The following is an 11,965-nucleotide window of genomic DNA, read 5'->3' on the forward strand; positions in this document are numbered from 1 at the left end:
AGCAAAAATTCAAACGTCAATTTCAAAAATTTTATTTGTAAATTCTTTTCTTGCTATCTATTCTAACACGAACAAAATTATGAGTATTATACCATCGCAACACACATAACACGTAATCATTGATGTATAAATATTTAAATACGATATGCTTCAAATACGCTCATAATTGTTGCAGTTTTAAAAGTAAAGTTAAATATATAATAAATTAATTCGAACAAAATAATCAATTAAAGTTACTACTTAGTATAACATTAAAGAATTATATTCAAAAGACTCCGTACGATTTTTATAAAAAAAAATTTCAGTCAATTTGCTTGAATTTGTGATGTAGGTAGTTCTTGTGTCCTGATGAAAAGTCTCAAAAATTTCATCAACCTTCTGTGATTAGTTTCTGAATTATAGGCATTTAGAAATCTTCTTTACAAGAACCGTTCGTACATTTGTCTACACGAGTTTTCACTCGCTATAAAGATTGATGAAATTTAAAACTTTTCAGCAGGGATACGAGAACTGTAACATATCACAAATTCAAGGAAACTAACCGAAAATGTTTTTCTTATAAGAATCGTGATCCTTTAAATTAAAAATAATTTTTATACCATAACAATGTGACGATGACAAATATGTATCCAACGTAAAAAAAAAAAACAATTTTCAGTACAAGAAATTTTATTGTATGCGCAACAAATTGATTAGTTTATATAATCGTTAACGAATCGTTAACTAACAATAAAGATGGAGTTTTATCACAAACGCATTGTAAATTTGAGCTTTCGCGTTTTATATGACTTCTCTTTGTTGTAAATAATACACATGTATATCTGGCCATTACTTCATTTTCTGAGATCTTTAGTAATAAAAATTAGTGTAAATTAGCCAAACAAAAGCCTTTGACAAAATTCAATATATATATAACACGATCGAAAGTTGTGAGTTAAACGGTCTCACTAGCCGAAATAACTTGATCTGTTAAATATCAGCAAATGCTCCATATTAGGAATAATGTGTTTACAGGGTGTTCCAGACTTATCGCGATACTCGTTAATGTTAGATTCCTGAGATTTTAGTATTAAGTTATTGGTATATTTGGTTATTCATCTCAAAATGATTTTAGAAGTCTGCCGTTAACGTCTGGGACACTATATATAAAGGATTCTATGTATACAACTGAGCAACAATTCAACATTAAATTTTCGGAAGAACACACGTATTACCTTTAACATCTACGTTATTTCATTTGTTCAAATTAAATTTCTCCTGTTATCAGTACAGTATTCAGTCTGCAGAGAAAGATGCAATATTACATGTAGGTCAGTTACCCTTTGGTCAAATCTATAGCTCGATTTATTAATGAAATCTATTTCTCGTAAATGATGAAAGTATTGCCTATATATTGATTTAATCTCTAACTCGAAGGCCCCAAATACTGGTTCTTCGAATACCGACTGTTGGCCTCGCGACTGAGCTATAAAGGTACTTATTAATTTCGGGTTCGCGGCAGGTAGCTTGTAATGATTTGAGAACCGACTCCGACATTAAGCCAAAAACATCTAAATATAATAAACATGGCATATGAGCTAATCTCATATATGCTGATAGCGGAATGCTGTAACAACGGCTCAATGACAAGTGCTCGAGTTTCGTGAAGTTCAGTAAATTATGGATGGTTTGAATTGTAAGCATAGCGCAATCACTCAAGTCCAATTCTATAATATCCGGACACCTTTTTGACAAGTCCTTTACGTCTGAAATTTAAAAAGAAATGCATGCTACAACCCAATAAATAACAAAATCTCAATTATTATACTTACTCTCATCACTCATAGTTTTTCTACAGCCCGCTACGTTCAAGCGTGTAATGGATGTTGGCAGTGTTTTACACAGCAAAGTCATACATTCATTATCCAAAGAACACCATGACATATTGAGAACAGTTAAGCTGAAACAATCCATTGATCGTATTAAAATTGGAAACTACATCCATGTATATGTACATATAGAGAAAGAACGAGATTAATAATTTTACCATTCAAGTTTCATTAAATCCGTAATACACCCAATGTCTATATTCTCGCACATCGTTAGATTCAAAACTTCTAATTCAGTATTTTGACTAATCGCTCTACAGCAATCTCTATTTAATATACACTTTTCCAGCGACAATTTCTTCAGATATTTACATTTGGATAATAACGTAGCCAAACCGACCGGTGATATAACCGCCATAGATAAATCTAAATACTGTAATTTACTGATATAAGATTCGCTGAGAACTTCACTGCCTTCACAAAAGACGGGATCTGCGATTTCTGCTTGTGCCAGTCTTAGAATTTGTACTCCTCGTGGCAATATATACCCTAACGTGCCTTCGTTTAAAACTTTACTACCCAAGTCTAATCTCGTCCACAGTGCTTCATCTCGAGCTATTTGACACCAACGTTTGCACACTAGCATAGAGCGTACCTGCACACAAAATAATTTATACAATTGTATAATATAAGTATGACAATTTATTAAAATTACATTTAACACATTATTATTCTTACCAAACATTTCTTAGGTAACCATTTTAATATCATCAACATTATTTCATCTGATAATTTATTAAATTTGTCCTCGCCATCAACAGAGGACTTCTTTCTTCTTCTAAATAAACAAAATTGATCTAAACTAGTTTGCTCGTTTTTCTCGGCGGAATTTTTCATCTTTTCCTTAGTAAAGCTCTCCTTTAAATCCCCAAAATAATCAGCTTCCATTTTTGAGGAATAGCCAGATTCATTCTCCCCAATACCGATCACAGCTGTATCATCCATATCATATGAATCTTGTTGAATCCTATAAGAATAATTAAATAAACAACAAGTGAAGATATAATTTAAAACGTTCAAAGCAACTTCTTTGGTTACAAACCTGTCTGTATTTGCAATTTCCAAACCAGAACTAGTATAAACCTCCTCTTGATATCCAAAGACATCAGATTCATCTATTATTGATCTATTATGACTATCTAAGTTCTCGGATAGGATTGTGCATTCTTCAGATTGTAGTCTTTTTGTACTCTCATAATTTCCTACTCCATCTTCCAGCATACCGACACCCATGTCCTCCAGCATTTCGGGCTCTATGAGACTGGCATTCCCTGAATATGACCACTTTGTATCGTTTCGAGAGTCGCTGTCGAGCGTACTGTTTAGATTGTTATTACAGCCATCGTCCAAACGTAATCGTTTCCTGCGAACATAGAGAATTATTTTACTCCAAAAAAATTCAGATACAGAGGTACCAGTTTGATTGTAAATAAAGGAACAAATTATATATATAAACCTGTTCCACCAAGGTGACGACGAGGAAGATGGGTCTTTATTCATTATATATGTATAGATATACAAGCTCTTATTTCCCAAACTCTAATGATATCAAGCTCTTGAACTGTTATAAAACCAGGCACAAATACTGTAGGAAAGGAGGAGTTAGTATTTGAGTTACAGGCTATATTAGACATTTATCATAAAGATCACAATGCGACATACCCTTAACTTTACATATAAGTCGCAAAAAAGAATAAATTGGTCTGTGTTTCTTAAATAAAAATAACATTTGTACATAACAGTTTACAGAGAAATTAATAGATTTATTTACGTACAATCATGCACACAAAAAAAAGACAAAAAGAATTATTCAGACCAATCCGTGCCACAAAGTTTACATTTACCAAAAGTATGCGAGTTTACTGTTATTTAACTTGTAAAGAGCACACGCATTTATTCCATAAATCTCACGAATGGCAACTGCCACACATTCGACAAAATCACGACGACGTTTCGTCGGAGATTTTGTCGGAGTGAAGACGGAGTTTCCGTCGGGAGATTCGAAGATTCTCCCAAGGTACCACAAACACAAAATTGTTCACGAAAACGCAGGAGCTAGGGAACTTGCGACCGAACAATGGAAAGGACGAAGGTTTCTCGGCAGCGTCAAGTCTCGGCCATGGGGTCGCAATGCATCGAGCGTTCGCTGCGTGGCACAACAAAGCAGGACGGTCGGTCGTAGGGATCGCGGAGTACTCCGAGCGCTATTCAACGCTATACAAAGCGTGTGTTTTCCGACCGAGAGAAACGCTAATAATAATAAAACACGCCACGAGCGTATCCGCGGTTCGCTCGTAACCTTACTCGCGAGAGAGCGAATGAGCGCGCGCGCGCGCGCGGGTGTCACACCTGCTCGTGTCCCTTCCCCTCGCTCCCAAGGAAGCACACAGGCAACAGGTAAGGGAGCTCGTACGAGAGTTCGCCGATAACCAAAAGTGACGTGACGTTGACGACGATCTGCCTCACCTCTCGGGCGACGAGGACTCCTCGGATTGCGGCGGACGGGACTCCTCGTGTAACCGCGCGTACTCGAATTCCACCGCACCGCCGGAATTCATCCTTGGCGAAAAAAACCGCTGGTGCCAGTCCACGTCTGCGTCCGCTCCCTTTTCTTTTCGGCGATTCTCCGCACGAGGTTTCCAGGTGTCCACCGATCCCCGGGGTGCATTTGACAAAACAAATCGCTCGGTGGCGGTTCAGTCGCGCCGGTCGCGCGCGATTGCCGCGATCTGCGCAAGATTGTCCCCGCCGAACCGGCTTAGCGGGACGACGCTGATTGGCCGATGGTCGAAAGGCGGGAACGCGGCGAGATATCGAAACTGCGAAAACGCGCGCTCGCGCATGCGCGACACGATTTCGCGCCTTTTCCACGTTCGACTTCGCGCCGCGACGCGACGTTCAGCGTGACGTTAGCGGCGTTTCATGTATACGACTGATTTGCAACGATACGATGTTTCCTGCGCCCTAAGTTTTTTCGCGCATGCGCGCCAAATTTGGTTAAAAAGAAAAGGGTATCGTAAAATAATCTCTTCTTAAGGACTAAGGATTTAAAAAAAAAATTAAGAAAGTGAGGTAAAGTATGTAATAATCAATTTACTTGTTTCACTACCTAAAACTTTCCAACTCGTGTTTCGCCGGCAGGTCTGCCGATACAATCTAACAACTGATTGCCAGCAGAAATTAACTAAGCAGAATCCGTCATTTCGTAAACATTTAAGTATAGGTATACATTATTTAAATAGCAGATTTTATATGCTCATCAGTTTCTGCAGTCAATTTGCCATTATATTCTGTTAGCAGAATCTGTTATATTTCAGCTGGAATTCTATCGACAAAATTTGCAGCAGATAATTTCAAAATCTATTCTCGATAAATTTGGCTAGCTGAGAACCTGCCCGATTTCCGAGATCTGCTAATGCTAAACTTTTGCACTCCACTCATCGCGACTGCATTGCTATCAGTTTGCGGCACATGCGTTATCATTGGTCGCAATGATTTTAATCTGTTTCAACTCTAGTTTCAACCTGTTTCAACCTGTTCAGATTGAGAGAAATATTTTAGCCAGATAACTGATTCATATTATTGTCATTTAATCCGACCAGATACTGTTATAATTGTGTTATTTTGACAATCGCTCTGTATTCGTTATGTAATAAAAAAGAATTTTTTTACGACTTTAAATCGTATCAATTTCATTAGTGTGTAGTATGGATTCAGACTTTATTTAAGATATTCTAAAAATTTCATGTTATTACGATCGACTTACGGCCTTTTTATCAAGTTAATCTATGCAGATTAACTTTAATTCTTAGAGTTGGAAAAAGATAAAAAGTAAATTAAATCGAGACTAAAGTTAATCATTGATAGAAGTAAACATTAACCCGGGAACGAGCGACTAGAGTGAATTTTACACTCTAATATCGAAAAAATGAAAACTCACTTTACAATAATTTTAATGTACTTCTTTCGTTTTTTGAATATATTTTTTTCTCAGAAAATGTTGAGTAAATCTGTATACATATTTGTCCTCAAATACTATAATAACATAAAATAATCAATAATATGCAATGTAATTAAAATATACATTTAATTAATAACAATGACTTTTAACTGGGGTGTAAAAATCCAAGTGATCATTTATGCAAAAAATATCAGGTGCCCGTTCCCGGATTAAGCTCTCTTAAATCAAAACTGAGATTTAATACATTTCACGTTATACATTTTATCTTATCGTCAGTAAAAGATTGAACTTAGCGAATCTACAGATGTGAGTTCAACGCACTGCGGACATTCGCATATATCCTTATATGCACACACTTTTGCAAACGGCAGCGTATTGCTTATGATAGAAAAATCTTTCTCAGTTAAATAAAGGATTAAAAATGTACAAGTCGCCCCACGATAATCAGAACGTATTTCGATTTAATTATAGATGATTACCATTAAATTACTATTATCATATGTCAATAGTGATAGTGAGTAAGAAAGCAGCCGAAGCGACTTCAACCCCGTTTATTGCTTGAGGCCCTTCAACTTTCGATCCTCGGCGTAAATTTTCATTTGGAAGCTCACCAGGTCGGACGTTCTTTTATGAAAGTTAAATCGCGCGTCCTTCGGGTGTATTCCCTTGTCGTGCCACCAACCGTAACTGAAAATCGTCATAATTAGCGGTTGTAGCGACAGACAGCTGAGAAAATCGACGTGCGGGCACAAAAGAGAGACAGGAATTACGTGTGGCTGGTCAATAGCGGCGACTGGTATAGCCTCCTCGGGTTCTTATCTTCCTCAGCGGCGAGTCTCTCGAGCGTGTCGCTTACGTCCGCATTTCGCGCGTCTTCGAGTTCCCGCGAGTAGAATTTCGGCGTGACGAAGTCAGCTGCAATTGATTTTGCACCTCGCGTGCGCATTTATTCGGATCGTATTACGCTCGGCTCGCGGTTTCGCGTTGCGAAAATCGAGACCGCGGCCGACGCAGTGCGCGCGCGGAACGCGATCCCCTTGTTTTCTTTCATCCCCTTACGTTCGACAACTCGGATAAAGTCGGACTCGAAAAATTCGCGCGAATTAATCTCGCGGCAATTATAAACGAAAGTAATTGCCGATTTTTAATGACTCGGTATCTCAACTTTGAAGCTAATGAAATGAGATCACTGGACGAAATATAAGTCGAAATTGGTATGGGGTATCTCGATTCCGCTGGATATCCTTCTCGCTGTCGATTCCTTCGGCCGATTTGAATTCGATCTCGATCGCTCCCGCGGTGAGAACGATCGAGAGGGACACTCCACGTACGTGAAAGTATACACTGTTAAATTTGTAGTGTCAAATTATATACGCAATTCGAGTCATTTTTAAACATTCCTATAGGTCGCCACCGCTTCTATATCAATATGTCGTTAATTTAACTAAAACAATGTTAGTTTAACTAATGGAGTTAAAATAATACTATTTTGTGTTAAAATAATAAGTTTCGACACACAAAGGTGGTTAAAAATGAAATGTTATTTAACTCAAGATATTGATTAAAATTTATATCCTTTAATATTTAACAGTGTACCGTTCGTTTTTGACACGCAAGCGTCGGATCTTCCGACCTGCTGGTTTCTCGAGAAACACAGCTTGAACGGCGGCCTCTCCGACCTCTTGGACGTTACCGGTCTCGAGTCGTACGAATCGGTTCGCTGCTCGGACATATTCGCCCACGCGACGCGATTTTCTTTTTCCAACGCTCGTCCGTCCCGTTGTCGTCGAGGATACTCGACTGATTGGTGAGCGTCTCCGCGCCTAGCTTGCGTTGAGTGTGCCGCGTGCGTGTCTTCGCGACATGCAGAAACCACCGTATATTTGATCGATATCCTGATGTGATATGCCTGGCGAAATAATACGCCGTTGGGAATAAGCGAGCGTGGGTGACATTCTCGAGCACGATAACTACAGGCCCAATAAGCATAAATTGCCCGCAGTATGATAATAGATTGACAGCAGATTTGTTCAGATATTACAACAGATTCGGTATCATCTGTGTCTGCATCAAACTCATGTTTCGGTAGCAGAACCTGCCGATATAATCTGACAGTTTAATTGTCGACAGAAACCGAACAGAATCTGTCATTACACAAATATTTAAATGGAATGATTCTGCAGTCACCCTTACAGAATTTTAATACTGTAATTAAGTAATTATTTGGCCACTGATTATTGTGATTAATTATTTATTTTGAGTATTAAAAGCATTAAAAACAGTCATGCTTTTAATGCTCAAAATAAGTAATTAATCACTAGTCAAATAATCACTTACAGTATTAAATTTCTGTAAGGGCAATCTGTCATTATATTCTGTTAGTAGATTTTGTTATATTTCTGCTGACATTCTATCGACAAAATTTGCAACAGACACTTTCAAATCAGTTTTCGAAAAGGAAAGATATTAATTTACAGCGTTGCTATTTCGGACGACCAGGAATAAATGTAAACTCGAAGAAACGAGCGAGGAGTCACCAAAGAAAAACGAAAAAGGGCAACGGTGCCGCGGTGGAGCTCTGCTTTGCAGAACGCTCGTGGGACGAGAACGGGTTTCGCGAGGAATAAACGAGACCGACACGATTTTTCCATATTTGCCTCTCTCTTTATTTTCGACTTTTTCTCCCTATTAATAATTCAATATATTCCAATAAAGTATATACGGCTAATAGTGGTTATAATCTGGCGCAGCGAGACATACAAATCTCTCGACTCTGACTCTCTTCGTTTTCCTCTTATCGACCTTGGCGCTTCTCTGCCTCCTTATCGCCGTTTAATATTCGCGCTATCTCTTCACGCCTGCTTGCCAATTTAAGTAGCTGCATACCAACGAATGAAAGCTCCCGGAGAGAAGAGGCGGCCGTTTTCGGAAAACGAAAATATCTCTCTCTCTCTCACACACACTCTCAGTCTCTCTTGTATTTGTCGTGTTCGTTACCTCGTGTAATACAAAAAGCATCCCCCTCAGAATCCTCGTATTGACTCGCATTAATTAATAGGACGTTTACAGCCGTTACATTTCTACCGCGCGATCTGCACGCCTTAATCGTCGGTGTCTAAGCAAACTCACTTCGCAGCTCCGTAACGCTTCATAAAATTCTTGGATATCAGCCGTTGATGACATAACGTTAACGCTAACTCGATTTGTCCCCGTTATCGCTAAAAGTGTCGCAATTATTTTCTCAAGTTTCCAAGCGACTTCGCGTCTCTATTCACGAAGAATCGGAACCGATTCTGCATCGTCACCTCAATCTTGCAACAAACGGCGGTGTGGAAAAGATTATGTCGTATCAACAGGATGTTTGTCGTATTATAGTCGCTTACGACGGACATATCGATATAGCGTATCGTCATTGCGTAATCGAAGAATACGTTGAGGTTCGAGGTTTAAGGCCATTGCGCGTAACAAAGTTTTAGTCATAATCGTAAGGCCGTAAGAAAATAGACCAATCACAGTCGATAAATATTCTACTTGAGCTCGAACAATAATCGAGTGTGATTGTTCTATTTTCTTACGGCCTTACGATTATGACTAAAACTTTGTTACGTGCAATGGCCTTTACCGTGACGACGCATTCTCTCTCTTTCTCTCTCACTCTCTTTTTTCCATAGAATAGTTTCAAGATTTAACAACGGATTCTCGTCAATCCCGAAACCACGTAACTGCAATTAAACATCGGAAAAGGTCAACAAGGTAAATTCTTACGCGATTCGCTCTGGGCTGATTGATATACACGCACGCACAAAACACACAGGACGAATTTCCTTAAGACTTTATCACGAAGAGCGTCCTCGAGTCCTTATAGAAAAATACTTGAGACCCTCTCAAGGATACCGGATTTAAGCTTCTCGATTGTTTTGGGCAGAAAGCACGTTTTGCGATCGGCAGTGCATTCGTCGAAATCGGGAGACGCGCCCCTCTCGCCGATTTCCGCTTTTGTTCTTCGTAATTTTTTTAATTATCAGATTATCTGATTATATCCAATTCGCACTTACAATTAGTATCCTCAAAGCTGACGTAATATTTTTCTATAGGAGATATGACCGATTCGAAAATATCCCTCAGCTTTCAATGGAGCTTTTCGTTGTCGACCGAGGCTAATAAAACGCGATCGCGACTCTCCGTTCAGTCGAAGGCGGGTTGGGGATAAATCGACATCGTTTTCTTTTTCAGAGGAAACGATCCGACGCTTCAATAACTACAAATCGGTCAGATATACAGTCGAATCTCCCATATTCTTAATTAGGATCGCGCAACCTCTCTATTCTTAATTTCCCTTTCAGTTAAGTTTTAATAATTTTAATAAACGCGAAATATAAAACGCCATGCTCGCGATTAATTCAGTATAAAAAAGCAAGTAAAAGATGAGACATTATTGCAAATCTCGTCGAGCAAAATCGAACGGTAGGGACGATAAGCACGAAAGAGCAAAAAATCAAGTTTACGGAGGTTTCCTACTGGTAGCACAATACATTGGCAACATATTGGTTCTATTGGGAATAGAACAAATATTTCCCAATGTAAAGCTAATATTGATTATTAATAAAATACAAGTGCACTGCCAATATTAGCTCAAAAAAAAGAGAGCGTCTACTTTACAATGTAGTACCAATATGAAAAATTAATATATACCCAATACAAAAATTGGATACATATTGTTAGCTAATATTGCTGCAATAAAGTTGCGCTACTAGGGTTCGGTTCAGTTCGATTGTATTTCAGAACACGGAGGTCCGACTGTATTTCCGTGCGGTCGCCTACGCCGATGCGGCACAAAAAGCGTAAGAAGCATCGACGATCTCTCGGGGTAGACCTACTTCGAGAGAAAGAGCGTTTGGGATAATCGCCTTTGACGACGCGATGAATCATCGAGGCTTCTTACATCCGTTAAATAGCTGCACCCCGCCTCTGTATTACTTTTTTTTGTTAACACGAAGATTAAAGGGCTGCAATTTGTACTCATATATACGCTTGTGGCCGACTTGAACGTCGACGCGCAAGGACGGCGTGCACGTACGAAATTAAATACGATCTCCTGGCGATCGACTGTTCCCCGGAACCGCGACCATGTCGAAATGCATGCCCCGTATGCCATGCCGGAAATCCTGAGAAGCGCTTTAGAACCAACGCGTGCATTAACAACCTTTTACGTTTTCCCGCATCCCTTCGACGACTTCCTAAATTCTTTAAAAAGTTAAGTATACGAGTCAGCTACTCTCTAATTAATTCCTTCGACATGGACACGATTTTACACAAAATCTCCGACGTTTTTTTTTGCTAAGGGCTTCTTCTCTAAGTTAAACTTGGTACGTCTTCGCGAACGAGATCATGTTAACGTTCTCGGATTATTAAAACTCTAGGCTTTCGGGATTCCAATGGAGTGTGATATATCTTGTCCACGGCTAACTTTCGCCTGTCACACCTTGTATATCGCGTGCCATTTATCAATGAAATCGGGATTCCGAGAATTAATAGCGACATTCCAGTCGCATGCTCGCCTATGCTTCGCTCGACAATCGTGATCTCTGTAAAATCGAGATGAGACGAGATGAATCTCACCGGGTGGATTCACGATTGCATAACAATGGCGCGGACATGCCAGGCAAATCGAGACTAAATAAATGTGATGTCGAGGGATGCGTGAGTGTGTGTTATGTGTATACATACGTGTGTTGTGTATGTCAAGGAGAGAATGTAATAAAATGTCTCTTAATATTTCACTTAAAAAATATACATTTTAATGATCAATCGTGTGAGGAATTAAATGACAAATCAGATTTTCTTTTTTTTTCATCGAATCACGCCATTGCCGGTCTGCAATCAGATTCGCGGATAAATGTTCGGAGTCGTTAAGAATTGCCGCATATGTGTTGGATCGAATGAAATCGCAATTACACGAGCGCATTTCTCGCTCCCTCGGACGATCGTATGCGTTGATCAAATCGCGAAGTGATTAACATGTCTTGTTTACAGGTATAAGGTATTTTTGTACGTTCGTAATCCAGTCTCAACATTTACATGTTTTCTCGCGCTAGGCTACTAACGCGCGCCACTTAAAATACGGATAAAAGTACGT

The 11,965-nt window shown here is 39.1% G+C and overlaps 2 protein-coding genes across 6 annotated transcripts; both read right to left on the reverse strand.

The window, feature by feature from the left end:
* Positions 1–16: 16 nt before the first annotated feature.
* On the reverse strand, positions 17–4,558 carry Skp2 (S-phase kinase-associated protein 2). Of its 5 annotated transcripts, none has more exons than XM_071777307.1 (7): positions 4,335–4,472; positions 3,325–3,453; positions 2,911–3,231; positions 2,547–2,835; positions 2,027–2,463; positions 1,812–1,939; positions 17–1,745 (listed from the first exon to the last, which is right to left on the reverse strand). In XM_071777307.1, exons 2-7 carry the CDS (start codon positions 3,366–3,368, stop codon positions 1,399–1,401), a joined length of 1,566 nt encoding a protein of 521 aa, XP_071633408.1. In that variant the 5' UTR covers positions 3,369–3,453; positions 4,335–4,472; the 3' UTR covers positions 17–1,398. The 5 variants fall into 5 exon arrangements, with proteins under 5 accessions (XP_071633408.1, XP_071633410.1, XP_071633409.1 ...); XM_071777309.1 differs by lacking the exon at positions 4,335–4,472 and adding an exon at positions 4,218–4,236; XM_071777308.1 differs by lacking the exon at positions 4,335–4,472 and adding an exon at positions 3,713–4,210.
* A 123-nt stretch (positions 4,559–4,681) lies between these two features.
* On the reverse strand, positions 4,682–11,458 carry LOC139812464 (uncharacterized). The gene is made up of 3 exons (XM_071777312.1): positions 7,426–11,458; positions 6,600–6,744; positions 4,682–6,516 (listed from the first exon to the last, which is right to left on the reverse strand). The coding sequence occupies exons 1-3, from the start codon at positions 7,559–7,561 to the stop codon at positions 6,381–6,383; spliced, it is 417 nt and encodes a 138-aa protein (XP_071633413.1). The 5' UTR covers positions 7,562–11,458; the 3' UTR covers positions 4,682–6,380.
* Positions 11,459–11,965: the final 507 nt, after the last annotated feature.

The sequence above is a fragment of the Temnothorax longispinosus genome, chromosome 4 (assembly GCF_030848805.1).
Source record: "Temnothorax longispinosus isolate EJ_2023e chromosome 4, Tlon_JGU_v1, whole genome shotgun sequence".
Lineage (NCBI taxonomy): Eukaryota > Metazoa > Arthropoda > Insecta > Hymenoptera > Formicidae > Temnothorax > Temnothorax longispinosus.